Raw genomic sequence first — 11,548 nt, forward strand, 5'->3', positions numbered from 1 at the left:
ACATGTCTCTTTCAATTCTGGTTTCCTCGGTGTGTATGCCTAGCAGTGGGATTTCTGGGTCATATGGCAGTTCTATTTCCAGTTTTTCATCTTTCCTTAAATCTCGAGAAAAGGACCTAGATACTAAGGAAGAAGAGCGGGAAAGTAAAAGCAGTTACTGCTGCTGCTGCTAAGTCACTTCAGTCGTGTCCGACTCTGTGCGACCCCATAGACGGCACCCATCAGGCTCCACCGTCCCTGGGATTCTCCAGGCAAGAACACTGGAGTGGGTTGCCATTTCCTTCTCCAATGCAGGAAAGTGAAAAGTGAAAGTGAAGTCGCTCAGTCGTGTCCGACTCTTAGCGACCCCATGGACTACAGCCTACCAGGCTCCTCCGTCCATGGGATATTCCAGGCAAGAGTTCTGGAGTGGGGTGCCATTGCCTACCCTCCATTTTTCCTTTTTTCTTAATTAAACTAAAATTTTCTGTAAACAACTCGTTTCTGTTGGTTTTGAGGAAAACTTGAGAGACAAGAAGAACCCCTAACTGGGGAAGACAGGAGAAGGGTATTACAAAATACCACCTATTCTCTGGAGACCCTCCCAGCCCTTTGCCTTCCTGGGATTTGGGCAGTGACCAGGGCGCCACATCCTCTGAGGAACTGCGATTCTGCTCCTCAAACCCAGCTTGTACCACCCTTAACCCTGGAGGTCGGCTTGCGAGCTTTGCATTCCTCCAGCCTGCCCCACCTTCGCTGCGGAATAAGCGGGAGCCCCTGTACGAGACAGTTCTCAGTCCTCCCGAAGACTTTCACCAAGAACTCTAGGATTAGGACTTAAAATTTAAACAAAACAAAACAAAACCCTAAGGAAGGAGGCACAGGGTTACGCTAAAAATCCACTTGGGACCCCCTGCAAGCCTCTTTTAGTGAACCACCGACCAAGAGCACGAATTCGATGTAATTAGTTGATCTGGGTCCCCAGGGAGGCGCCGGCCGCCCTCCTTAGTTCTGCCCAATGGCCCCCCAGCTCGCTGCCGTGGGGTCCACTGAGGCTGGCACCTGGACAATTTGGGACCAGCCCTGTCACGCGCCGGGAGTCCCAGCACACGGGCCCGCCTATATGAGGCTCAGCCAATCGCGGGGCGTGCTAACGGGGGGCGGGGCTTGCCGAGCGCAGTCCCGGAGCCTTAAATGGGAGGTCTTGGTGCCCACAACCCAACTTTAGACGCCGCAGGATCCGGAGCCGCCGGTTGTGCCTGTGCGGCAGGCAGCCCTCGCCACAGGTGAGCGCCACGGGATGAGACATGGTGCGGCGGGGTCACTCCGGCTAGCAGCGCGACTGCAGCCTTGGGGGTTGAGGGCTTGGGGAGGGGTTCCAGGAGGCGCCGGTGTGACAAGGCAGTATGACCCCCGCTAGCTGGACTGCAGAGCGTTTGTCGGCACCGCGTCTACATACTCTGTCAGCGGAGGGAGTTCGCTGGGCCCGCCCCTGGGCTGGGCCCGCCTGCAGCGCGGGAGGGTGGCTCGTCCGGGCCGCTGTTTGAGTCCCAGAAGAGCCTCACCCTGTCCCGCGCGGAAACTGGGGTCTCAGAGCTCTTTTTCTCCACCCACATCCATAGACTTCCCCTACTGTCCTTTTATAAATACTTGGGAATATAAATGTTTTTACTCCACCATAGTGGCTCAAAAAAAAAAGATGGCCTTTTAGAAAGATTGGTTTAATCAGATACTCATTTCTTCTCCCTTCCTAGGTTTTTGAACATGAATCCTTCACTCCTCCTGACAGCCCTTTGCTTGGGAATAGCCTCAGCTGCTCCAAAATTTGACCACAGTTTAGATACACAATGGAAATCGTGGAAGGCAACACACAGGAAACCATACGACTTGGTTGGTAACATCTGAAACTGTCCATCTGAAACCCTGCAGAGAATGGTCCATGCTGTTGGGAGTTTATGGCAGATAGTAGTCTCTTGAGGCTGGCTCTTGTCAGGGCAGTAACTTCATGGCACCTGTCACTGAGTACACTGTAGACATTTGTCCTGTAATGTGGGCGCTGGAGAACAGCTCCCAAGAGTATAGAGCCATCTCTGGCCATGGTCTCTCTTCCTCTTTATATACAAATCCACTTGGTGACGGTATGTGCTGTCGCTTCAGTCGTGTCCAACTCTGTGACCAGGCTCCTCTGTCCATGGGATTTTCCAGGCAAGAATATTAGAGTGGGTTGCCATACCCTCCTTCAGGGGATCATCCCAACGCAGGGATTGAATCTGTGTTTCTTGCATCTCCTGCCTTGGCACGGGAGTTCTTTACCACTTAGCACCACCTGGTGAAGCCCTTGGTGAGTTGGTTTTAAATAGAATAAAAGAATATAGGCTACCTGTTTGCTTCTAGAATGAAGAAGGATGGAGAAAAGCCGTGTGGAAGAAGAATATGAAAATGATTGAGCTGCATAATCAGGAATACAGCCAAGGGAAACATAGCTTCAGCATGGCAATGAATGCCTTTGGTGACATGGTGAGTGTGGCATGAATTTTTTGTGCCTTCTCTGCTTAACACTTTAGCAAAATAACCTCTTGCTTTTCAACATTCTATTTCCTTTTCCTTGAAGACCAATGAAGAATTCAGGCACACGATGAATGGCTTTCAAAGGCAGAAGAACAAGAAGGGGAAAGAGTTCCATGAAACTATCTTTGCTTCGATTCCTCCATCCGTGGATTGGAGAGAGAAAGGCTATGTAACTCCTGTGAAGAATCAGGTATGATGGTACTCAGCAAATCTCTCTCCAAGAGTAAAGCCAAATAGGAGTTGCCATCCTTGCTATGATACACTGTGCTGCTGCTGCTGCTGCTGTCGCTTCAGTCGTGTCCGACTCTGTGCGACCACATAGATGGCAGCCCATCAGGCTCTTCTGTCCCTGGGATTCTCTAGGCAAGAACACTGGAGTGGGTTGCCATTTCCTTCTCCAATGCATGAAAGTGAAAAGTGAAAGTGAAGTTGCTCAGTCGTGTCCAACTCTTAGCGACCCCATGGACTGGAGCCTACCAGTCTCCATCCATGTGATTTTCCAGGCAAGAGTACTGGAGCGGGGTGCCATTGCCTTCTCCGGACACACTGTGCAACAACATGCCATTCACTAGGTTTTAAAAGCATTTCCATATATATGGGCTACTGTCCAAGTCTTGCTATTTGTTTTGTAACTTATGCTTTTAAATTTTGTTTTCAGGGTAAATGTGGTTCTTGTTGGGCTTTTAGTGCCACGGGTGCTCTTGAAGGACAGATGTTCCAAAAAACTGGCAAACTTGTTTCACTGAGTGAGCAGAACCTGGTGGACTGCTCTCAGCCTCAAGGCAATCGGGGTTGTCACGGTGGCTTCATAGATAATGCCTTCCAGTATGTTTTGGACGTTGGAGGCCTGGACTCAGAGGAATCTTATCCATACACTGGATTGGTAAGAGGAGCTCCTTGTAATCCAAGTTGAACACTTTAGGGGAAAATAGATATCATGTTTAGAATCCACATTGTAGAATCTTTATCTGCAGACTGTCAGAACTGTCATTAAAATAGTTAGCCTTGCACAGTTCTCTGTTTAGCTACTTACCATGTGTTCATGCTGTCGCTTTAATCATATCCAACTCTGTGTGACCTTTTGGACTATAGCCCACCAGGCTCCTCTCTCCATGGAATTCTCCAGGCAAGATTACTGAAGCGGGTTGCCATGTCCTCCAGAGGATCTTCCTGACCCAGGAAGGGATCGAACCCACATCTTTCATGTCACCTGTATTGGCAGTCAGGTTCTTTACCACTAGTGCTACTTGGGAGCCCAGATAGTTACCATAAAGCTGTTAATATTTCTATTGAATGTGGAAATATACATTTGTTGTTGTTGTTTAGTCACTCAGTCGTATCTGACTCTTTTGCAACCTTTTTGGGCTCCAAAATCACTGCAGATGGTGATTGCACCATGAAATTAAAAGACACTTACTCCTTGGAAGAAAAGTTATGACCAACCTAGATAGCATATTCAAAAGCAGAGACATTACTTTGTCAACAAAGGTCCGTCTAGTCAAGGCTATGGTGTTTCCAGTGGTCATGTATGGATGTGAGAGTTGGACTGTGAAGAAAGCTGAGCGCCAAAGAATTGATGCTTTTGAACTGTGGTGTTGGAGAAGACTCTTGAGAGTCCCTTGGGCAGCAAGGAGATCCAACCAGTCCATTCTAAAGGAGATCAGTCCTGGGTATTCTTTGGAAGGACTGATGCTGAAGCTGAAACTCCTTTGGCCAAATACTTTGGCCACCTCATGCGAAGAGTTGACTCATTGGAAAAGACTCTGATGCTGGGAGGGATTGGGGGCAGGAGGAGAAGGGGACAACAGAGGATGAGATGGCTGGATGGCGTCACCGACTCGATGGACATGAGTTTGGGTGAACTCCGTGAGATGGTGATGGACAGGGAGGCCTGGTGTGCTGCAATTCATGGGGTTGCAAAGAGTCGGACATGACTGAGCGACTGAACTGAACTGAACTGAGACTATAGCCTGCCAGGCTCCTCTGTCTGTGGGATTTACTGGGCAAGATTACCGGAGTAGGTTGCCATTTCCCCCTCCAGGGGATCTTCCCAACCCAGGGATCAAACCCCTGCCTCCATGTCTCGTGCCTTGTAGGGATCAAACCCCTGTCTCCTACCTTGTAGGAGTAAAGGTGGATTATTTACTGCTGAGGCACCAGGGAAATATACATATCATTCTTTATAAGTACAAATTTCTCCTGAGTAAAGGTTTCTTATGGGCAGGTAGATTGAGAGTGTTTGATTGCATAGACACAAGCTAATTTTTTCCATTTCAAAACAGCCAATGGCATTCCATCTCCTGGGATGCTTTGTAACAAACTTGACTTGGAAATCATTAAGCTGCAGAATGTCTTGAACTCATATACCTCAGGAGGAGGATGGTATTAATCAAGCCTCTTCCCCATTACCTTTAAAAGGTTGGCACCTGCCTTTACAATCCCAACAATTCTGCTGCTAATGAAACTGGTTTCGTGGACCTCCCTAAGCAGGAGAAGGCTCTTATGAAGGCAGTGGCAACTTTGGGTCCCATCTCTGTTGCTGTAGATGCACACAATCCATCTTTCCAGTTCTACAAGTCAGGTAAGTATTTGTCTATCTTGAAATTTAGGCAGAAAAATTGGAAAATCACCATGACATACAGCAAAACTGACTCTTTGGTATGTAGAATTCAATGTAAAATTTGAAGGTCTATAGATTTAATATAGTTGTTAATGTTAGTATTTGTACCTGATGTGTCCATTTGACATTACTTGAACCATGTCCCCATGATTTTAAGCACTTCATAAATATATTTGAATGGCTACTTAATTTGATTCATATAGCTTAATTTACTTTTTTCCAGTTGTGTGTGCTCAGTTGTGTCCATAACTCTTTGCAGCCCCATGGACTGTAGTCCACCAGGCTCCTCTGCCTGTAGAATTTTCCAGGCAAGAATGCTGAAGTGGGTTGCCATTTCCTACTCAAGGGGATCTTCCCAAACCAGAGATCGAACCCACGTCTCGTGAGTCTCCTGCATTGGCAGGCAGATTCTTTACCACTAGCACCACCTTGAAAGTCCTATTTACGACTGTAGCCACCCAGAGTTTCAACTGTTAGACCTTTGAAATTTTCCAAAGAATTTTGCTACTGTAATTAAAACCAGAAAGAACTTCTTGGCTGAAGTAATTTTGTGTTGTGTGCTATTTCCCTAGACTGAATGTCTTGAAAGTAAAATGATAAGATTTTAAGGAGTGTTCTTTTATGTCTCTTGACATGTTGTTTACAAAAGAGAGTATGCCGTTTGTATATCTGCTAGTGTTAGATGAGGGCCTGGATCCCTAGCCTAGAATGAAAAAAAAAATCTTTTTTTAAATCTTATCTAGATTTATATCATTTAGCTTAATTTTGAGATGTCTCCTTACCCTGATTAATAGACTAGGTCACTTGGAGGTCTTCACCCCAACATTGTATTTTATTTTCCCAGGCATTTATTATGAGCCAAATTGTAGCAGTGAATCCGTGGATCATGCTGTTCTGGTAGTTGGCTATGGCTTTGAAGGAGCAGACTCAGATGACAATAAATATTGGCTTGTCAAAAACAGGTATAAAATGCCCCAAATACTTATATTTGAGGTTGAAAAGGGGAGTCCTTTTTGGAATCAGCATTTGAATTCGGGTCCTCAAATCCTTAAGTACACTTCTGAAGTCTTATGCCACTTAGGATGATCACAGGCATATTAATGTTTGATTATAACATTAAGATACTGTCTGAAGTTGCCTAAGGTATTGATGTAGTTTGGGTATCATCTCATTTCTAAATCCAAACATTTTTTAAATTCTAAAACACATCTGGCCCCAAGAGTTTCTTTTTTATGTCTCTAATTTTATAGTTTTGTGAAAGGTTTGGGATAGAAGTTATGTATACATTTAGAACTCAACCATGAATAAGAACAACTGCATTTCTTGCTTCTTTCTGAATCTGTCTTGACCTCTGGTGCACTGTTTAAATATTAATAAATATAAATGTGTTTGATTCTTCATATAAAATGAAAACCTTCTCTTCTTTCAGCTGGGGTGAACATTGGGGCATGAATGGCTACATAAAGATGGCCAAAGACCGGAACAACCACTGTGGAATCGCCACCATGGCCAGTTATCCTACTGTCTAAATCTCAAAGGCTGGATTAAGAACAATATCCAGAGGAAGGATTTTCTCTTAAAACTGACCAGACTTTATTGTGTGGGAATGAAAGACTTGAATCATTGAAGATCCAAGTTGTGATCTGAATTCTGTGACCTTTTACACTGGTGAAATGTTACCACTTCTTTCACTACTGTTGTAAATATGTTTGTATGATCAACTTGCCTAATGAATTTTGAACTTTTATGTTTTAAAAGGATGTATACAGTTTTACCTTTTAAAATAAAACTTTATTTCAGAATAGAGGTGGCTTCTTTCTGTTTTTAATACATTACATTTTTAGAGTAAAAAACATAATTGGGCTCTTAAGACACAACTGATTATTTTTTGTTGTTGTTTAGTTGCTAAGTCACGTCTGACTCTTTTGTGACCCCATGGACTATAGTCCACAAGGCTCCTCTGTCCATGGAATTCCCCAGGCAAGAATACCAGAGTGGGTTGCCATTTCCTTTTCCAAGGGGATCTTCCCAACCCAGGGATCAAACCCACGTCTTCTGCATTGCAGGTAGGTTTTTTACCTCTGAGCCACCAGGGAAGCCCCTAACTGAATGTGCCAGTGGTCTATTAGGAGAATGGCTGTGTGGCCTTCTGGTTCTTATAGTTATCAATATGCAGATCTTATGTTAGCTGCCCATTGACTGTGTCTGACATCCCTTGAATAGAGCAAAATTTGACAATCTAAAGGACAAGGGTAAGTCGTTTTGTACAAGAGTTATTAAAAAATCAAATCAAAACAAAGCTAGCTTGGATTCTCTTTTGAGCCTCCTAGATTACTGAATGTGTCTCATACTCTGGCCAGTCGTGTTTCTCGACCGGCCAGAGCACTGTTGTGGCTCTCCTAGACTGTTAGGTCCCAGTCTGGAGTTTTCAGGGAGTGCAAACATGAAGTTAAAGGGTGGCTGCTTCAAAATCTGGCCCTTGTGTCCATCCAGACTCCATACAGAGTGCAGGGCTCTGAGGGCAGAGAGGGTGGGAGGGCAGACCCTGCGCAGGCCGTCATCACCATTGGACAGGGTATCAAACAAACAGCCTCCCGAGGGCTCAACCTCCCTTCCCCACCCCAACTCAGGGGGAGGGGAAGCAGCTGCCACCAGAGCCTATGTTGGTGAAGTTTTCCACTCAGCACAGAACAAACATCAGTGGTGAACCCGAGGGCATCTGGCATCAGAATCAGGTCGAGAAGAGTGAGATTGCTGGGGTCACTGAGCCAGGATTTGATGGGGATGACCTTGGCTGGCTTCTGTACGCCCTGGGGAGTCATGCAGGATCACAGTGCTGGAGAAGTCACTGTGGATCACAGAGAGTGTCCTGGAGGTAGTGGCCAGATTCCCAAGTGCAGTGCCGTCTGCAGTATTTCCAGAGTGCTTCTGCTATTATCCAGTGCATCAGCCACAGTAGAGCCCCGAGTCTCCACGCTTGCTGTGACCACCACCAGCTGGGACCACTGGCTCACCTCTTCCAGGAAGGAAGCCACATGGGGCCTCTTAACTACAAAATCCCAAGGGGATGTTTGTCTATTGCCACCTCCAGAATGAAGTCAGGAGGTGTTCCAGGTGGACTGTGGGCCTCAGGACCCCATGAAAAGGGGACTGAGTAACACCAGGATCTTCCCCTTCACCTGGCTTGGCCGATTCTGGGACACATGACCGCCGGATCCCTGGCGGGGGGAACGCGGTAATGGGACGGGGTTGGGGGTGGGTGCCAAGGGGGCGGAGTCCCAAGTGGCCGAAGAAGATGCAGAGAGGGGCATGGAAGGGGCGGCTCAGAAAGCCACCCACGACAAGTCATCTTTCTGATGACTTAGAAAGTCCAGTAGAACAGGGAGCTGGGGGACGGATGTGGGCAGCCCACTGGGGCCCACGTGGGCTGGGAGTGGTACCGACAGCTTTGCGGAGGTTGCCGGCAGGGCCGAGACAAGTGGTGCTACAGTGGGGTCCTCTGAGACCAGGCGGGAAGGGGATGAAGAATTGAGGAGCTAGGGAGAAGGGACGGAAGGTTAAGGAAGGGGGAGGGGCAGGGGGAAGCAGGGGGTGGCCTGCTGCGCAGGTGTGCTAGGGCACTGCCCTCAGGAAAGACGGTAAATTGTTCTCATAAGGAAATAATTCACATTTTGGAAAAGTGAACACACATGCATATGATTTCCAATCAAGAAAAGGGCCTTAGAGGTCATGATCATTTGGCCCACAATGTTATAGGCTATAACTGTGAAAAGCAATGTCCCAGGGCCTGTTTCTGGTGCAACTTGCCGGACTTCTAGTGAAGACAACGTGGCTACTTTGCAAAAGACCCAAAGCATTGCCAAGAATGTTTGTCTTCACATCCATAAGCAATGAGGGACAAGCACCCACTTTGGAGACTGGGCTTCAAAAGTAGTATGGTGGCCTCAGAGGTGGACAATAGGTGAATATCAAAAGTGTCTGAAGCCTAATTTACACCTAGGTCCCTAATTCCTGAATTTGATTTTAAAAAGAAAAACCCTACATTCTGCAGGCTAAGGAAACACATAGTATTTACTGTCTTTGGGTTTAAAATTATCATATTCCTACTCAGGGAAATAAAAAGCAAGTGGAAGCATTCAGTTAATAGAATGCTATGAGGACGTGAAGTGGAGCACAGCTAGGGTCTCAGCCCACGAAACTTCCAGCAGTCTCTGGTCAAGTCCATCTGCACTGGACTGTGTGTCATGCTGGAGCTTCAGTGTGGCCACAGGTGCTTACATTTCCAACTTCCTGACCCAAAATGACAGATGTGTTTGGAGTAAAAGTCTGTGGGTTTTGAGATAGCACGACCCAGTGTAGCCACAGGAAAATTTGGGAGGCTCCCAATCTGAGCCCCTTCGACTGGTTGGGGCCAGATTGAGACACCAGAATTGTAGCATCCTCTGTGTCCTGGTGATGCTGTGGACGAGACATTTCCAATCCTGAGGAGGAGATGGTGCTATTCGAGGGAGGTGGTTGAAACACCAGAAGAGAGAGAAACCTAACGTGGACCCAGAGGGTCCAGTCAATGTTATGGTTGTGTTGTTTAGAGACTAAGTCATGTCCACCTCTTTTGCGACCCCCTGCACTGTAGCCCACCAGGCTCTTCTGTTCATGGAATTCTCCAGACAAGAATACTGGAGTGGGTTGCCATTTCCTTCTCCAGGGGATCTTCCCAACCTAGGGATCAAACCTGGGTCTCCTGCAATGCAGGCAGATTCTTTACCACTGAGCCACCAGGGATGCCTGAGTCGATCAATAATACAGGATAAAAGGGTGGGTGTCTGAGCATAGAATTCCCAGGTCAGAACCCTTAGAAAAGAGAAATGACATTTAGAGAAAGTGGGAAGTGATTAGATTAAGGTGCAGGAGATGGAGATTTTTAGGTTTTTAGGACACAGGGGAACCAGTGGGGCATGCAGTGAAAAGACTATTCTGGTTATTTATTACTGTAAAAATAAACTATAAGGAAACATAGCAGTTTGGGAAAAAAAAAAAAAAAACTATCTTTCCAACTTCCTGACTGAGCTTAACTACACTGTTTTCCATTGGAAGTCTTTTGTGCATTCGGGAATCGCTAGCAGTTCTGACAGGCTGACATCCAAGCAGGCTCACTCATGTGGCTATCCTAGATGCTGTTGCAGTCTGGGCATTCAGCCCTGGCTGCCAACCAGAGTACCTACATGGACCTCCCTGTGACCTGAACTCCCACGGCATGAAGGCTGGCTCGGAGAGGAACATCCCGAGAGAACAGGCCAGGATGCCTAACGAGAAACTGCGAGGCTTCTTTTGACCTGATCTTAGTTCCAAGTGCAACCTCTACTGCTTCACTGTATTCACAGCATGTTGCTCGGGTTCCAGGGGAAGGGGTTGACAGTCCACCTCCTGGTGGGGCAAGGCAAGGTCACTTAGTAGAAGAGCATGTGGGATGGAAGATGTGGTTGCAGCCATCCTTGGAAAATGCTATCTGCCACCTTCAATCTCTGAAAGTCCACTAGAAAGGACTGCCTTAGTGTCTGTCACCTTGCTTCACTATGACAGGCTAGTTCATACTGCTTTCATGTAATCTTGGAAGTACAGCCCCAGACTCTAAGAAAATGCCTAGGTGCTGATATGAATGCAAATGTGAAGACTTCTCAGACATCAGATAATTAAACAGATATTAGAATCTTCTGCAACATTCAAAGACATTTATACTTGTTTAAACTCTGAAAAGTTTGAAACAGTATCTGTCGTAAAAGCTTTTTAAAATAAGCCAATTGACATAAATCAAATAAAGCTGAAAACAAATTTTTATTTTAGACAAATGTTGCCATATTAGTAAGCCAAGGATATTGCAGCCATCAACCCCTCAGCCACTAAAAGCTGCCACCAACTATGAACCTGAGGGGATTCGGGATGGAGAAAAACAGGATACCAGACCTAGATAATTAAGGTGCAAATCAAAGAACTAATTGCAGGGAATATAGATTCTGGCATCTCCCCAAACATAGAAAAGCACTAAAGTAATTAACTGACTTCCCTCATGGCTCAGAGGATAAAGAATCTGCCTACAATGCAGGAGACCTCAGTTTGATCCTCAGGTTGGGAAGATCCCTAGGAGGAGGGGTATGGCAACACACTCCAATATTCTTGCCTGGAGAATTCCCATGGTCAGAGGAGCCTGGTGGGCTACAGTCCAAGGGGTCTCAAAGAATGAGATGCAACTGAGCGATTAAGTACACAAAGTAATTAACACTTATCTTTTGATGTTCTGACTGTGTGTTAGTCACTCAGTCGTATCCAACTCTTTGCGACCCCATGGATTATAGCCCGCTAAGCTCCTCTGTCCATAGAATTTTC

The 11,548-nt window shown here is 46.3% G+C and overlaps 1 protein-coding gene and 1 pseudogene across 1 annotated transcript; one reads left to right on the plus strand and one right to left on the minus strand.

Moving 5' to 3' along the window:
- The first annotated feature begins 1,158 nt into the window (after positions 1–1,158).
- Positions 1,159–6,971, plus strand: CTSL (cathepsin L). The gene is made up of 8 exons (XM_027550172.1): positions 1,159–1,265; positions 1,734–1,869; positions 2,374–2,496; positions 2,591–2,737; positions 3,206–3,430; positions 4,966–5,128; positions 6,012–6,129; positions 6,597–6,971. The coding sequence occupies exons 1-8, from the start codon at positions 1,174–1,176 to the stop codon at positions 6,694–6,696; spliced, it is 1,104 nt and encodes a 367-aa protein (XP_027405973.1). The 5' UTR covers positions 1,159–1,173; the 3' UTR covers positions 6,697–6,971.
- Positions 6,972–7,632: 661 nt separating this feature from the next.
- LOC113897481 lies at positions 7,633–10,447 on the minus strand (annotated as a pseudogene).
- Between the last annotated feature and the right edge of the window lie 1,101 nt (positions 10,448–11,548).

This window comes from Bos indicus x Bos taurus, chromosome 8 (genome assembly GCF_003369695.1).
Source record: "Bos indicus x Bos taurus breed Angus x Brahman F1 hybrid chromosome 8, Bos_hybrid_MaternalHap_v2.0, whole genome shotgun sequence".
In the NCBI taxonomy this organism is placed as follows: domain Eukaryota; kingdom Metazoa; phylum Chordata; class Mammalia; order Artiodactyla; family Bovidae; genus Bos; species Bos indicus x Bos taurus.